Below are 16,906 nucleotides of genomic sequence, written 5' to 3'. Positions count from 1 at the left end.
GGTGTCCTCTCATGAATAATACCATGTTCCGCACAGAATAGATCAAACTCACTAGAAAAGTACTCTCCACCACGATCAGACCGGACTCGTTTTATTTTCTTCTCAAGTTGGTTCTCAACTTCAGCCTTATAGATTTTAAAATAGTGTAGAGCCTCATCCTTTGTATTTAACAAATACACATAACAGAATCTAGTGGAATCATCAATCAAAGTCATGAAGTATTTCTTTTCACCTAGTCAACACACCATTCATCTCACAGAGATCTGAATGTATGAGCTCTAGTGGTGCCAGGTGTCTCTCCTTCGCAGGCTTGTGAGGCTTACGAGGTTGCTTTGCTTGTACACACGCATGGCACTTAGAGCCTTTGGCTAAAGTGAAACTTGGGATTAGATTCATCTTAGCTAGCCGCGTCATACAACCGAAATTTATGTGACAGAGACGTGAATGCCAAACCTCACATTCGTTCACATTAGAATGAATTTGGTTCACAACTTTATTACAGAAATCCTCCAGGGAAAAGCAGAACAAACCACCACAATCATATCCTTTTCCAACAAATAGTCCATATCGAGATACGGCTACTTTGTTAGACTCAAATACTAACTTAAACCCTTCTTTACATAGAAGGGAGCCACTAACGAGATTCTTCTTGATAGCGGGGACATGCTGCACGTTCTTCAGTTGCACGATCTTTCCCGAAGTAAACTTCAGATCTACCGTGCCAACACCATGAACAGAAGCATGCGAGCCGTTCCCCATCAGGATGGAACAATCTCGTGTGACCTGGTAAGAAGAAAACAAAGACACATCAGCACACACATGAATATTGGCCCCAGTGTCAATCCACCAATCGGTGGACTGACAAACTGAAAGTATGGTAAACAGATTACCATACCCTGATGCCGCATCATTGTTGCTCAGAGTCACATTGACAGACTTTGCGTCCTGTCCTGGCTTCTTATACTTGTTTGGGCACTTGTTTGCCCAATGGTCATCTGAACCACAAGTGAAGCAGCCATCTCTCTTCTTATCTTTCTTCTTACCCTTCTTCTTGAAGGTAGTATTCTGCTGGACAGAGTTCTTTCCCTTGAACTTGTGGGAGTTCTTCTGCACCACATTGGCGCTAGAAGAACCCTCTGCTCCTTTCACGTGTGAGTCCTTTGCTCTCGAGTTCTGCTCAACACTTAGATGACCGATGACATCCTCAACAGAGAATTCACGTCTCAAGCGCTTGAGAGAAGTAGCAAAGTTCCTCCATCCAGGAGGGAGTTTTGCAATAATGCAACCCGCGACAAACTTGTCCGGTAACTCACACTTCAGGAGCTCCAGCTCCTTGGCAATGCATTGTATTTCATGAGCCTGGTCCAATACAGGACGATTATCAACCATCCTGTAATCATGGAACTGCTCCATGGCATACAACTCACTGCCAGCATCGGTTGCGCCGAACTTAGCTTCGAGCGCATCCCACAAATTCTTGGCAACACGCATATGGAGATATGCGTCGACTAGCTTGTCTCCGTTCACAGTAAGAACGGCTCCAACAAAGATGGTGGTTGCCTCCCTAAACGCATTCTCCTGTTCAGGAGCAATCGTTACCGTGGGAGACACACCACCAACCCAGAACACGTTCATTGCTGTGAGCCACAAGGTAGTCCTCGTCTGCCAACGCTTAAAATGCGTTCCAGTAAACTTTTCCGGTTTCAGAGTAGCGGCGAAGCCATGAGTCGAAAAATGCCTAAAATAAGGTTTTTGGATTGTTGGAAATATTAGCATTTTTCCGACTAATCTAATCCACGAGTAAACAGTAATCATGGAAAATACGATATGCATCTCATACCGATATCTAAGCATGTGAGCACATACAATACATAGAACCGAAACATCTATGAACAGCATATATACGGCTAGCGCATGAACGAGCAAATAGGGGATGAACGAGGCGAGGCGAGGCAAGGCGTGGCGTGGCGGAGGAGGAGGAGGAGCGCGCGTGTACAGCTCCTATTCCCAAGCTCCCAATAGCAAGTGGTAAAGCAGCCCTTATAAAAAGGTCTCACTCTTCTTACTGTAGCATATGGGACTAAACTTCCCACACTTCCCACCACTTGCCGTACACATGCATGGGCCTTAAAGATTAACTAGGTATTATTGTCTTACATGAGCCTAAGCCCATCCATAATCCATCACAGAGTTTAAGCTGACCATAACTTTGACCATCTCCATCAAGCACTCAAATTCAAATCCCATACAATTCCACGCCGCCGTTTTGGCGTCCTTTTAATCGCGCGTGTTCAGATTTCAGGCGCTTGTTCATTCAGAAGAAACAGAAACGCATACCGTTCCACGGCGAGATTTGCCCGCGGTAGGTACAGTACAGGGAAGAAGAAGAAATCCGCCGCAGAATCGCGACGATTTAAGGCGCCGCAACGAGCTCTCATTCATAGTCAGCGACTCAGAATCGTGGAACTACACCCGGCCATGGACTCGCCATCTCCTTGGAGAACACTACTGGCCTCTCTCATCATACTCATGGCGCTCGTCTCGCCCACCGCAGCCCCGCCGCCAACCCCCGGGGAGCAAGCAGGGGCGCTCCTGGCCTGGAGAGCCACCCTCGGCGGCCAAAGCCAGCGCGCCCTGCGATCCTGGGGAAACACGTCGACGCTCTGCAGCTGGCGCGGCGTCAGGTGCGGCGCGCGGCGCCGGCCGGTGATCACCGGCGTCCACCTGCGCGGGGTGCGGCTCGCAGGGACGCTTGGGTCCCTCGACTTCGCGGCCCTGAGGGCCCTGACGAGTCTCGACCTCTGGCGCAACAGGCTGGCCGGGAGCATTCCTCCGAGCATCGCGGCCCTCGGCGAGCTCCATGCCCTGCTCCTGCAAGGCAACCAGATAAGCGGCTCCATCCCACCTTCTCTAGCAAACCTCACGAGGCTGCATCTCCTGATGCTCCATGACAACCAAATCTCCGGCGAAATAGCAGGACAGATAGGAGAGCTGGGTAACCTTGTGAGCCTAGACTTGTCAGGCAATCAGCTGGTTGGTAGTATCCCCTGTGAAATAGGCCACCTAAATCACCTGGTCAGGTTGGATTTGTCTGACAACAAGCTTTCAGGTCCGGTTTCCTTCTGTCCAGCCAATAACTCCACAGTAAATTTAGAAAATCTGAATAGGCTGTCATTATCCAGGAATAACCTAGCAGGTCCCATTTCCAAAGATATTGTGAATTTATCCAGCCTCCAACACCTCGACATAAGCCAAAACAATTTTTCCGGCTTGATCCCGGGCGGTGTAGGTGGCCTGAACAAACTCACATTCCTGCATCTTTCAGATAATCAGCTTTCGGGACCGATTCCTCCGGAAATCGGAAACTTACAGAGGCTTAAGCAGCTTAACCTTAGTGCAAACCATCTTGAAGGCTATATTCCAACTAGTTTAGGAAACTTAACACAGTTAACAGCTCTAAATCTTTCGACTAACGAGCTCATCGGGCCCATCCCTAAAGAAATAAGGAATTTAGTGAACTTAGAAAGTTTGGGACTAGGACAGAACAAACTTACGGCGTCCATTCCAAACAGTCTGGGGAATCTGACAAAACTCACCACCTTGGACCTTCATGATAACCAACTTTCTGGAAACATCCCTCGAGAGCTAGGTTATTTAGTGAACTTGGAGGAATTGAACATTTACAACAACACACTAAGTGGTTCCATCCCAAGTAGCTTAGGGAACTTGACAAAGCTCACAACTCTATACCTTTGCTATAACCAATTGTCTGGATCCATTCCACAAGAAATTGGAAACTTGAGAAATCTCGTTTGGTTGACTCTAAGTTCTAACAAACTCTCCGGTCCCCTGCCATCCGGTCTTTGTTCCGGAGGCCGGCTACAAAATTTCACTGCTTATAACAACATGTTGGTTGGACCCTTGCCAACAAGCTTGCTAAGATGCACAAGCCTGGTACGATTTCGTCTTGAACGAAATCAGCTCCAAGGAGATATCTCTGAGATGGGGACCCAAATCTTGTCTACATAGATATCAGCTTAAACAAACTATTTGGTCAATTATCTCATCACTGGGGTGAGTGCCACAGACTTTCCATGTTGCGTGCCTCAGAAAATAGTGTCACTGGAGTCATACCACCAAGCATAGGGAAACTGTCTCAGTTGAGGATACTTGATGTTTCATCAAATAAACTCGAAGGACATATTCCTCCAGAAATTGGCAATATAATGACATTGTTCAATTTGAGCCTTGCCAACAACTTGCTCAGGGGAAGTATACCGCAGGAAATTGCGTCTCTAAAAAATCTGGAGTACTGGATTTATCTTCGAACAACCTAAGCGGGCAGTTAGGGGGATCAGTTGGGCAGTGCTTAAAGCTTCGCTTCTGAATTTGAGCCATAATCAACTCAATGGTAGCATTCCTATGGAACTAGGGATGTTGGTAAACCTACAAGGATTGTTAGATCTAAGTGACAATTCATTTAGTAGCATGATACCAACTCAGTTGGGTGATCTTACCATGCTTGAAGCCTTGAATCTTGCACATAATGCATTAAGCGGCAGAATTCCGCCATCATTTCAACGCATGAACAGCCTCTTATACATGGATGTGTCTTATAACAAACTAGAAGGGCCCGTGCCACAAAGCAGGCTCTTCAAAGAAGCTCCAACCGAATGGTTCGTGCATAATACACATTTATGCGGTGATGGTGTGAAAAGTCTGTCCCCTTGTGACCACACGTCAAGTTATCAAAAAGGAAGGAAGTCTAGAGCTATTTTACTAGCTACAATACCTGCCACTGTGACTTTTTTGCTCATTACTGCACTAGCAACATGGCAATGTAAAAGGAAGAAATCCAAGGCTGAAAGTGCAAAGGGACTGGAACAGGTCAAGATGTTCGCCATCTGGAACTTTGACGGGGAAGATGTGTACAAGCAAATTATTGACGCCACAAAAGGATTCAGCGATGCTCACTGCATTGGAACTGGAGGGAGTGGATCTATCTATAGAGCCCAGTTACCAACAGGTGAAATATTTGCAGTGAAGAAGATTCACACGATGGAAGATGACAAGCTATTCCATCGTGAAATAGATGCTTTGATTCATATTCGGCATCGCAACATTGTGAAGTTATTTGGCTACTGCTCTGCTGCTCATCAGAGATTTCTTGTGTATGAATATATGGATAGGGGAAGCTTAGCAAAATCTTTGCAGAGCAAGGAAACTGCAATTGAGTTGGATTGGGCAAGAAGATTAAATATCACTAAGGATGTTGCAAATGCTCTGTCCTACATGCATCATGATTGCTTTGCACCGATAGTCCATAGAGATGTAACTAGCAGCAACATTTTGCTTGATATGGATTTCAGTGCCTGTATATCAGATTTTGATCTAGCAAAAGTACTAGATGGAGATGCACCAAACTGTACAAGGCTTGCTGGGACGAACGGATATCTTGCCCCAGGTAAAATTATGAGTATCTATCGGTTAAATCTTTGTGTTGTCATGTTTTCTCTATCTCGTAAACGTTTCGAAGAGGTCATTATTTGGCGAATTTGTAATAAAACGTTGTAACAGGTTAGGTTTTATGCATCTATAATGACGAGGCCCAGGGGAATAAAATATTTCATCATCTAAAACCCTAAACACCTATTAGTACTGACTTTGCTTATGGTCACTAGAAGTAATGTAGAACAGTTTACCATGCATTTGCCTACAGTACACATTTTGTCTCTAATCTCTGCAGTACACATTAGCCACGTCAATCATCGAGCCCATTTGTTTCACTAACTATTTGCTGTTAGCAATTTGTAATAATGGACATTGGCTGTGTACGCCTCTAGGTAAGATTCCAAGTGATTTCCATTTGTCTAAAAACAGTAGCTACATCGATACATATATAGTACTTTTTGCATCTTTACATACACATTCACAAAAAGTTAACTCGTCAATATTGGCATAGCAGAGCTTGCGTACTCAACAAGGGTGACAGAGAAGTGTGATGTCTATAGCTTTGGAGTACTCGTGCTCGAGTTGTTCATGGGACATCATCCAGGTGATTTTCTTTCTTCCATGGCCAACAGAAGTGCACCACTTGAGGATTTGTTGGACATCCGGCTCCCATTCCCTGAAACTGAAATAGCAAGTGAAATATTCAAAGTGATCGTGTTTGCTGTTTGTTGCATAGAACCAAATCCATCATACCGTCCAACGATGCAACAAGCAATCAAGGCGTTCTCTACAACTGAAAGACCTGATGATCAGCTTGATTATCAGCAAACTGACATTGTCATCCCTTCCACCTAGTCGTGAATGTGCTCAAGACATTTTTTCTTCATTTTAATTAGAGAACGTTTGCAATACATCATTTGTATGGTGTTTCATTTTTGCATGACTACATGCCATGTACAATTTATGTTGGTTGTAAGAAATTGAGAAGAAAAAATTGTTACTCCCTCCGTTCACAAATATAAGATGTTTTGGATATTTCAATATGGACTAGATACAGACTCAAATGAGTGAACAAACACAGTTAAATGTGTCTATATATGTCCAATTCATAAAAAACTTAGAACACCTTATATTTGTGAACGGAGGGAATACTAGTTTGGTTCTTGTAAATATTTCTATAGCAGGGCTCTTGCTGTCTATCCTATGTGTGATTCTTGAAGGATTATAATTTATAATTCTTACGAGTTTTCTCTACATGCACTATTTGATTTGTAGGATTGCAATCCAAGGATTTTTTTTTCATAGGATTCAGTTTGAGTGGTGTGCTAGTGATAGGCTTCTCAATACTTGGATTGGTTTTGTTTATCATGTTCGTTCGAGTAGTTTGATAGTTTTGTTCTCATTTCTGGCAAGACCATTGTTTGCAAACTTTGTACTCAGCGATGTAATAACTTAAGTCATATGCATCTCATGATGCAGAGAGCAGGGCTAATAAAAAACTTTTGTTATCAACTTTTACAATGGTGGAATATGGAGCACTGTCTATGTATGCTACATGTATTAATTAGATGGTTTCCAAGGGATACATGAGAGATAATAGAAATGCAAATACGGTTAAAAAAAAGTGCAAATCTATCATTGCAGAAAAGTAGACAGGACTTGCGATGTTTCGTTAACGAGGTTCACCATCGTGGCTAATCCTGAGGAATGATTATGGGCTCACCTCCCCATCTACCAAATTACATATTCAACACAATTTTAACAGATACACGGCATGCTATGCACACGATAAAATCAGGACGATTCACAGACGATGGTTAAATCAGGCCGTACATGCGTATGAGTGAAACAACACAGGACGCTGGATTTACATATCGTGCACACGCGGGCGCCAGCATCGTCCATGGAGCAGTTTCGTCAAATGATAATTACTATTCCTTTCAACTTTTAGAAATATGCAGGCTCACAGTGATCCAAGGACAAAAACAAACTGAGGCCAAAAGGATGTACCATATATCATACAAAAAAAAGTAATGGAAGAAGAAACTAAAATGCAAAATCTAGTATAATTATCCTTCCCTTTACATGTCATTTCAGGTGGATGCAGTGGACATGATCTCGAGCTCGGCCCACCACAGAGGGTTATTCCTCGGGGTCGTCTGCTCCGGCGACAGTCTGACGGCGCCTTTCATCAGCCCCGCGACCTCGGCCATGGACGGCCTCTTGGCCGCCTCGCGGTTTATGCACAGCCTCACGACATCACACAGCGCCGCCAGGTCCTCTTCGGGCACAGGCGACGACGCCCTGAGCACCGGGTCGGCCATCGAGCCGATCGGCCGCTTGCCGTCCAGATAGCTGGAGGCCCAGAGGACAAGCAGGCCGTGGTCCTCGGAGAAGGGCAGCCGGCCGGAGATCACCTCGAGCAGCAGTATCCCGAACTTGTAGACGATGCTGTCCTGGCCTGCGGATCGCGTCGGCGCCGCGTCAGCTTCGTCGTCCTTCCAGAACTCGGTGTCCGAGAACTTGGCCGCGTAGTCCTCGGTGAGGTAGATTGATGAGGAGTTTAGGGTTCTTGGGGTGACAGGAGGGTCTAGCTGGTTCATGTGCTCCAGGCAGTATGTCACTCCCATGATGATGCGCAGCCGGGTAGGCCAGTCCAGGTGCTCTGCTTCCCTGACTGCATCGAAAAATATGGATCGGATGAGCGTCACTGTTTCTGAGAGAGAAGTGGCAAAAGCGACAACATCATATCTGCATATGGAAGGTGTTCAGATACTGATGATGTTCACACTCACCGTGCAAATGCTCGAAGAGCGAACCACATGGAGCGTACTCAAACACCATCATCCTGGTGAACGGATCGTCGCATGTGCAGTAACCAAGTAGGTTCATGAAGTTCTTATGGTTCACTTTGGATAACTCAGAGATCTGGAAGAGGAAGAGTTGATCAGACACAGACAGCAGAACATTGTTGCGGTTTCGCCTTCTACTTATGCAGTACCACAGAAGTTGAAAGAAATTGAGCACCGTTGCAGTTTCGCCAATCAGTTACCTTGTTCCTAAATTGCTCCTCAGACCGATCCGACCATTCTTTGGCAGACTTAACTGGACTGGAGGCAACAGCTATTTCAACCCCACTCGACAGGGTTCCCTTGTACAATGCACTGTCAGATACAGTACCGATCACATTGCTGAAATTCTCACACGCCGCCTCAAGTTCGGCCCTTCCTAAAGAAGGAACACCTGCCCACAAGGTAAAGCACACTCAACATCTCCAAGTACAATCTGTGGCACACATTTCAGATGATGTAACATGGCATTTTAGCTTCAGGTAATAGGAGACTGACCTGTCACGAAGGCTTTCCTTAGCTGTCCACTCAGCCCGGTAGCCCATGGATTGACGGTGTTATCCTTCTTTCTACGGGAGACAAGTAGATACACAACAGAGGCTATAACCACAAGGCCAAGCGCTCCACTGACGCACAATGCGTAGATAACCCAGTGAAGCACAGAAGAAGAGTCGTTGGTTTCAGCTTGCGAATGCGATGGCGGCGAAGACATGGGATGCTGATCAGTAGCCTTAGAGGAAGGTGCTGATTCTTGCAGCCCCCTTGCCTGTAGGAGTTGCCTCAGGGTGGTACTCCGTATGGTTCTGCATAAAACATCAATATAAATTGAAGAGTATGATTGGCAAACTTGTATAGTCCACAGTTAGCATATCAGTATTCTCCACGCTTCAAGCTTTAACATATTAATGCTTAAGTTTTACTAATGTAAGAGACAGGTTACACATCCCTTGTACATCAGCTGCCATGTATACTTATGTTTGCCATTTGCCTTTAACCTATTTTTAGTGAAAATGAGCATGTATTTTAGTTTTTCGACAGAAGGTACTACATTTGTTTTTACTTACTAATCACATGATCTCCAATGCTAAATCTTTCTTGTTTGTTTTGTAGTAATACATTTCTTAAACGTTATGGAAGTGAACATGATCAAAACATCATGTAATGGTAAATCTAACAGTAAAAGTTTACCGAAAGATTCAAAGAGTGTGAGTTCTATTTATTTTATTTATTTTGTGGGGAAAAGATTGTAAGGTTTAACTAGTCAAAGTCAAGATTGCCGGTTAAACTGAAACAGAGTATTTTGGTTTTCAACTGCTTGTGTCATGTCAGTTTTACTTTAGAAGTTATGCCCATCTTACTCAAAAATTCTTACGAAAGGGAAGCTGGTATATAAAGAAGAAGACTGACTTTGTTAAACATTTTCTGCACAGTTGTTGCCTTCCATCAGTTAGAACCTCTGAAATCATGATACGCTCTTGCAACTCGTTAGGAATTTCAATTGACAGTTTGTTTCCCTTGACTAAGCTGCAAAGATCATCACATGGCTTTAGATTATGTGTCAAGCCCATAATGTAAAAAAAAAAAATATCATGTATCAAGCACTGCAGAAATTTAATTCTGTAATGCTCCAGATGCAATTTACTCACAGAAATACTGTTCTCCCTAGACCTGAAGGACTGGATCCATGAAGGTAATATTTTTGGATATTGTAAAAAAAAGGGACGCATCAAGAAATGCTTAAAAGTCAAAACCTTGTTCCACACACGTATCCTAAATATTCCAGAGACAAAATCATACTAGCTTCCTCTAGAAAGACATCTAGCTGTCCTGCATATTCTCTACTTAATAGTCATGGCTTCTTCTAGTCCCCCTTTGACTTGTAAATCCATGATGCCACAAATAAACAAAGACAACGGCGTGCAATATCATGTACCCCTTGAAATCAAAATAGGACTTGTTCCATGAGTGACTTAATCATGACTAATGATACATACAAGATAACTACTTGCAAATGATTTGACATCTTCACAAAAGAAAAAAAGGTAGCAATCATTTCACCATGAATTTGATCCTACAAGGACAAGAACAAGAACAGATCAGGCTGACTTACCGCGTCGCCGCTGCGCTGAAAACCTTCTTTTGTCCCAAATTCCATAACCATCCACTTGGGCGCTCTTCTCTGAAACTCATGGCTCGCCCTGGAGCACCAAGATAGACACAGATGCATGGTCAACCACTGTTCCACTTGAACCAAAACCACCATGACCGCTTCCTACTCACAACCCATGGGAAATCCAACTCACCTTCTTCACCGAGGGCGGCACAAGACTCATGCCTCTCAGACAAGAGGAAGAAGAAGAGCAAGAGCTGCGCCGCTCTGATGCTCCAGACCTCCATTCCGCCCCCAACGGAGTCCAGGCAGCTCTGCAAGATTGGTAGTAAAAGACAGTAAGAGCAGAACGGGAGGCGATAAAAAGGAGGGCAAAGATTCCAACTATTACATATAGCAGCACCTAAAGCTGCTGAAATCTTGGGCACGGTAGAAGCACACGGCGTTCCATGCCGCCTGAAGAAACGAATCGGGTAAAGTGTCTCCGCTACTAGTACAAGGTGAGTGGAGCAGCGGCGCAGAGTGGGATTTTTGGAACGAGCAAGTAAAGAATCCACCACCCCTCACGGATCTGTGTCTCGAGAGCCGGAATTTCAAAAGGGGGGAATGCGCTCAAAGAATGTGGAGAAGGAGAGGAGTAGCAGGAAAAGGCTAGGATGCAAAGAAGGTTAGAGGGGGGAATCGAGAGAAGAGGAGGCAGGGCGCGGGCAGTGTGCTGGGAACGGGATGAGCTGGGAGAGGCCGAGAAGGCAAAGGAGAAAGAAGAGCTCGGAGCACAAGTCAGTCCAGGACGCGGAATATTGGAACTGGAGTGTACTTTTGGGTGGATCGGAGGCAGGCGTGGATGTCTGCCTGCCTGCCTGTCTGTTTCAGGCCAGCCAGGTACCGTGCACACATGGCAGGTGGAAATTTCCCTCCCTTTTCTTTCCCTTATTAACTCTTCTTGTTTTACCTGAAATTGCGCAGTGATTTTGCGGGGTTTTCACCGGAATCAAATCACTGTCCACGGGAAGATGACATAGTTGTACTCATCATCTCGGGTATTTCCAACGTTGATCCCAAATCAGACAGCCTATTCGTCTTTGAATCGGTGGAGACCAGTCTGCGAACAGTGATGAACTTTGCGGGAGTACGGATCGTCGCCGTCATATAGTACATTGACATCCCCGACTCACTCAAATACCCATTCTGGTCCACTTTTCTTTCACTCCACCCTTACTTTGCATCCGCATCCTCCTCTTTCGACGCCGCCGCTGTACCTCTCCAGCCGCCGTCAAGGTACCGTAGGACGTCCGCAGCCGCCACTTGGACTACACCGCCGTCCACCTAGGATCCTCCCTGTCGACGACATCCATGACGGACACCACACCCGGCAGGTGTTCGCTCAAATGTCATTGAGCTTTTTGTTGAATTTCTTGCTGTTTTCTAGAGTAAGCACGATGGCGGGGTACTAGGTGAAGGAGGATGAGTTGTGTCATGCATGGTTGGTCGTAGCTGCGGACTTTGTAGGCATGAACTCAAGGAGCTCGATCTCTTTGGCGGCACGTGCATGATTTGTTTCATGCACAAAAGTACTCTACGACATACACATCATCCATGAACAGAATGTGAGGTCAATATCGCACCGATGGTACACCATTTGCAACTCCGTCATTAAGTTCTGCGGCGCAGTTGAAAGTGTGGAGACGATGTTGCCATTGGGAGTGTCAACCATGGAGATCATAAGTTTGCTTCTTCTTGCTCTACATGTTGGTCATTCATTCACTCAATGCTTCTCTACACATTGTATAGGTTGCACGCTTTGCCGTGAAGTACTAGAGGATCGTGGGCAGGCCATGCACGCACATACACTGTTAGATGAAGTTTAAGGGTCAACTTGTGTGGGACGACATGTACCGGCTCTGATAATAGTATCGATGAATTTGGAATTGGTAAATTCAAACAACTTGTTGAACATCTAGTTATATCGTTGAATTTGAACTATTGTTGTACTAGAGATATTTGCATGCTATTTATGAATGAATTATGCTATTTTCTATAATTACTTTGAGTGTTATGGGATTGGTTTAGTTAAATGAACGAAATATTGTTTGTTTTATGTAAATTATGCCTGAACTTTGATGAATAACGTCGTGTTTGATGTAATGCTCCTGGTTTGCAAGAAAACAGACGTCTGGATTGGTCCGTGGATGGATGGGGTACCACGCTGGATGCCAAAACACATCATGACAGACTGGTCCGGGCGGATGTGGGTGGTTTGAGGGTCAGTGTTTGATGGTGTCCTGGATTAAGGGGTACTAATCCAGTCGGCCCATGTTCCTCGGATTGGGCCGATGGGCCCTCATTCATTCTCAAGAAGAACATTGGGCCTGATATTGCAAGGTGTGAGATTGAGCACGGTTCAATGCCCGACCTCGGCAGAAAATAGAGAAAAGATGAGTGTCATCCCCTATGCCTTAGCCATAGGGTCTATTATGTATGCCATGCTGTGTACCAGACCTGATGTGAACCTTGTCGTAAGTTTGGTAGGGAGGTAGCAAAGTAATCCCGGCATGGAACACTGGACAACGGTCAAGAATATCCTGAAGTACCTGAAAAGGACTAAGGATATGTTTCTCGTTTATGGAGATGACGAAGAGCTCGTCGTAAAGGGTTACGTAGTGCTAGCTTCGACATAGATCTGGATGAATCCAAGTCACAAACCGGATACGTGTACATTTTGAATGGTGGGGTAGTCAGCTGGTGCAGTTGCAAGCAAAACATCGTGGCGGGATCTACATGTGAAGCGGAGTACATAGCAGCCTCGGAGGCAGCACAGGAAGCAGTCTGGATGAAGGAGTTCATCACCGACCTAGGAGTTATTCCCAATGCGTCGGGCCCGATGACTCTCTTCTGTGACAACACTGGAGCTATTGCCCTTGCCAAGGAGCCCAGGTTTCACAAGAAGACCATGCATATCAAGCGTCGCTTCAACTCCATTCGTGAATATATTCCAGATGGAGACATAGATATTTGTAAAGTGCATACAGATCTGAATGTCGCAGATCCGTTGACTAAACCTCTTCCACGAGGAAACATGATCAACACCAGAACTCTATGGGTGTTCGATTCATCACAATGTAACTAGATTATTGACTCTAGTGCAAGTGGGAGACTGTTGGAAATATGCCCTAGAGGCAATAATAAATTGGTTATTATTATATTTCCTTGTTCATGATGATTGTCTATTGTTCATGCTACAGTTGTATTAACCGGAAACCGTAATACATGTGTGAATACATAGATCGTAATATGTCCCTAGTAAGCCTCTAGTTGACTAGCTCGTTGATCAATAGATGGTCATGGTTTCCTGACCATGGACATTGGATGTTGTTGATAACGGGATCACATCACATCACATCATTAGGAGAATGATGTGATGGACAAGACCCAATCGTAAGCATAGCACAAGATCGTGTAGTTCGTTTTGCTAGAGCTTTTCTAATGTCAAGTATCGTTTCCTTAGACCATGAGATTGTGCAACTCCCAGATACTGTAGGAATGCTTTGGGTGTACCAAACGTCACAACGTAACTGGGTGGCTATAAAGGTACACTACAGGTATCTCCGAAAGTGTCTGTTGGGTTGGCACGAATCGAGACTGGGATTTGTCACTCCGTTTGACGGAGAGGTATCTTTGGGCCCACTCGGCAATGCATCATCATAATGAGCTCGATGTGACTAATGAGTTAGCCACGGGATCATGCGTTGCGGAATGAGTAAAGAGACTTGCTGGTAACGAGATTGAACGAGGTATGGGGATACCGACTATCGAATCTCGGGCAAGTAACATACCGATGGACAAAGGGTATTGTATACGGGATTGATTGAATCCCCGACATCGTGGTTCATCCGATGAGATCATCGTGGAACATCTAGGGGCCAACATGGGTATCCAGATCCCGCTGTTGGTTATTGGCCGGAGAGATGTCTCGGTCATGTCTGCATGGTTCCCGAACCCGTAGGGCCTACACACTTAAGGTTCGGTGACGCTAGAGTTGTTATGGGAAATAGTATGTGGTTACCGAAGGTTGTTCGGAGTCCCGGATGAGATCCCGGACGTCACGAGGAGTTTCGGAATGGTCCGGAGATGAAGATTTATATATGGGGAGTCCTTATTCGGTCGCCGGAAGTGTTCGGGGGGTTACCGGTATTGTACCGGGACCACCGAAGGGGTTCCGGGGGTCCACCGGGAGGGTCCACCTGCCCCGGAGGGCCCTATGAGCTGAATATGGAGGGGAACCAGCCCCTAGGTGGATTGGGCGCCAACTCCCCCCTAGGGCCCATGTTCCTAGGGTTGGGGGAAACCCTAGAGGGGGTGCCCCACCTAGCTTGGGGGGCAAGCCTTCCCCCTTGGCCGCCCCCCCTCTAGATGCATCTAGGGGGGCCGGCCCCCTCTCCCTTGCCACTATATATAGTGGGGGGTGGGAGGGCAGCCGCACCCTTCCCCTGGCGCAGCCTTCCCCCTCTCCAACACCTCCTCCTCCGTAGTGCTTAGCGAAGCCCTGCGGGAGAACCACGAGCTCCACCACCACCATGCCGTCGTGCTGTCAGAGTTCTCCCTCAACTTCTCCTCTCCCCCTTGCTGGATCAAGAAGGAGGAGACGTCCCCGGGCTGTACGTGTGTTGAACGCGGAGGCGCCGTCCGTTCGGCACTTGATCGGATCTTCCGCGATTTGAATCAACGCGAGTACGACTCCATCAACCGCGTTCTTGTAACGCTTCCGCTTAGCGATCTTCAAGGGTATGAAGATGCACTCCCTCTCTCTCGTTGCTAGCATCTCCTAGATTGATCTTGGTGACACGTAGGAAAATTTTCGGATTATTACTACGTTCCCCAACAGTGGCATCATGAGCTAGGTCTATGCGTAGATTCTATGCACGAGTAGAACACAAAGTAGTTGTGGGCAATGATTTGTTCAATTTGCTTACCGTTACTAGTCTTATCTTGATTCGGCGGCATTGTGGGATGAAGCGGCCCGGATCGACCTTACACGTACGCTTACGTGAGACTAGTTCCACCGACCGACATGCACTTGATGCATAAGGTGGCTAGCGGGTGTCTGTCTCTCCCACTTTAGTTGGATCGGATTCGATGAAAAGGGTCCTTATGAAGGGTAAATAACAATTGGCATATCACCGTTGTGGCTTTTGCGTAGGTAAGAAATGTTCTTGCTAGAAACCCATAGCAGCCACGTAAAACATGCAACAACAATTAGAGGACGTCTAACTTGTTTTTGCAGGGTATGCTATGTGATGTGATATGGCCAAAAGGATATGATGTATGCGATTGATCATGTTCTTGTAATAGGAATCACGACTTGCATGTCGATGAGTATGACAACTGGCAGGAGCCATAGGAGTTGTCTTAATTTATTGTATGACCTGCGTGTCATTGAAAACGCCATGTAATTACTTTACTTTATTGCTAACCGTTAGCCATAGTAGTAGAAGTAATAGTTGGCGAGACAACTTCATGAAGACACGATGATGGAAATCATTATGATGGGGATCATTATGATGGAGATTATGGTGTCATTCCGGTGACGAAGTTGATCATCCCGCGCCTCGAAGATGGAGATCAAAGGCGCAAGATGATAATGGCCATATCATGTCACTTTATGATTTGCATGTGATGTTTGTCATGTTTACATCTTATTTGCTTAGAACGACGATAGCATAAATAAGATGATCCCTCACTAAAATTTCAAGAAAAGTGTTCCCCCTAACTGTTCACCGTTGCGAAGGTTCGTTGTTTCGAAGCACCACGTGATGATCGGGTGTGATAGATTCTAACGTTCGCATACAACGGGTGTAAGCCAGATTTACACATGCAAAACACTTAGGTTGACTTGACGAGCCTAGCATGTACAGACATGGCCTCGGAACACGAGAGACTGAAAGGTCGAACATGAGTTGTATAGTAGATACGATCAACATGGAGATGTTCACCGTTGATGACTAGTCCGTCTCACGTGATGATCGGACACGGCCTAGTCGATTCGGATCATGTATCACTTAGATGACTAGAGGGATGTATGTCTGAGTGGGAGTTCATTAAATAATTTGATTAGATGAACTTAATTATCATGAACTTAGTCTAAAATATCTTTACAATATGTCTTGTAGATCAAATGGCCCACGCTAATGTTGCCCTCAACTTCAACGTGTTCCTAGAGAAAACCAAGCTGAAAGACGATGGTAGCAACTATACGGACTGGGTCCGTAACTTGAGGATCATCCTCATAGCTGCGAAGAAAGCATATGTCCTTGAAGCACCGCTATGTGAAGCACCCATTTTCCCAGCAACTCAAGACGTTATGAACGCCTAGCAGTCGCGTAGTGATGATTACTCCCTGGTTCAGTGCGGCATGCTTTACAACTTACAACCAGGGCTCCAAAAGCGTTTTGAGCAGCACGGAGCATATGAGTTGTTCGAAGAGCTGAAAATGGTTTTC

At 45.6% G+C, this 16,906-nt stretch overlaps 2 protein-coding genes across 3 annotated transcripts; one reads left to right on the top strand and one right to left on the bottom strand.

Moving 5' to 3' along the window:
* Positions 1-2,385: 2,385 nt before the first annotated feature.
* Positions 2,386-6,548, top strand: LOC109769618 (uncharacterized). Its single transcript, XM_020328354.4, is given in 5 exon segments — positions 2,386-4,006; positions 4,009-4,311; positions 4,314-4,379; positions 4,382-5,464; positions 5,966-6,548. Coding segments are annotated over 5 exon segments (3,321 nt in total). The 5' UTR covers positions 2,386-2,478; the 3' UTR covers positions 6,307-6,548.
* An 815-nt stretch (positions 6,549-7,363) lies between these two features.
* LOC109769585 (protein MALE DISCOVERER 2) lies at positions 7,364-11,276 on the bottom strand. 2 transcript variants are annotated; one of them, XM_020328314.3, is made up of 8 exons: positions 10,814-11,276; positions 10,604-10,724; positions 10,411-10,498; positions 9,708-9,824; positions 8,799-9,103; positions 8,504-8,694; positions 8,247-8,379; positions 7,364-8,128 (listed from the first exon to the last, which is right to left on the bottom strand). In XM_020328314.3, the coding sequence occupies exons 2-8, from the start codon at positions 10,695-10,697 to the stop codon at positions 7,545-7,547; spliced, it is 1,512 nt and encodes a 503-aa protein (XP_020183903.1). In that variant the 5' UTR covers positions 10,698-10,724; positions 10,814-11,276; the 3' UTR covers positions 7,364-7,544. The 2 variants fall into 2 exon arrangements, with proteins under 2 accessions (XP_020183903.1, XP_020183904.1); XM_020328315.4 differs by having other exon boundaries at positions 10,802-11,202.
* Positions 11,277-16,906: the final 5,630 nt, after the last annotated feature.

The sequence above is a fragment of the Aegilops tauschii genome, chromosome 5 (assembly GCF_002575655.3).
Source record: "Aegilops tauschii subsp. strangulata cultivar AL8/78 chromosome 5, Aet v6.0, whole genome shotgun sequence".
Classification (NCBI taxonomy): Eukaryota; Viridiplantae; Streptophyta; class Magnoliopsida; order Poales; family Poaceae; genus Aegilops; species Aegilops tauschii.
Note: the sequence above shows the minus strand (reverse complement) of the source record. Positions and strands in the feature narration are given on the sequence as shown.

Bases quoted from the DNA above. Each gene is read 5' to 3' on its own strand.
- LOC109769585 (XM_020328314.3), bottom strand. From the start codon at position 10,697: ATGGAGGTCTGGAGCATCAGAGCGGCGCAGCTCTTGCTCTTCTTCTTC. The intron at 8,695-8,798 runs GTCAGTCTCCTA...CCTTGTGGGCAG, and splicing joins AAGGAAAGCCTTCGTGACAG to GTGTTCCTTCTTTAGGAAGG. The intron at 8,380-8,503 runs GTAACTGATTGG...TTCCTCTTCCAG, and splicing joins AGGAGCAATTTAGGAACAAG to ATCTCTGAGTTATCCAAAGT.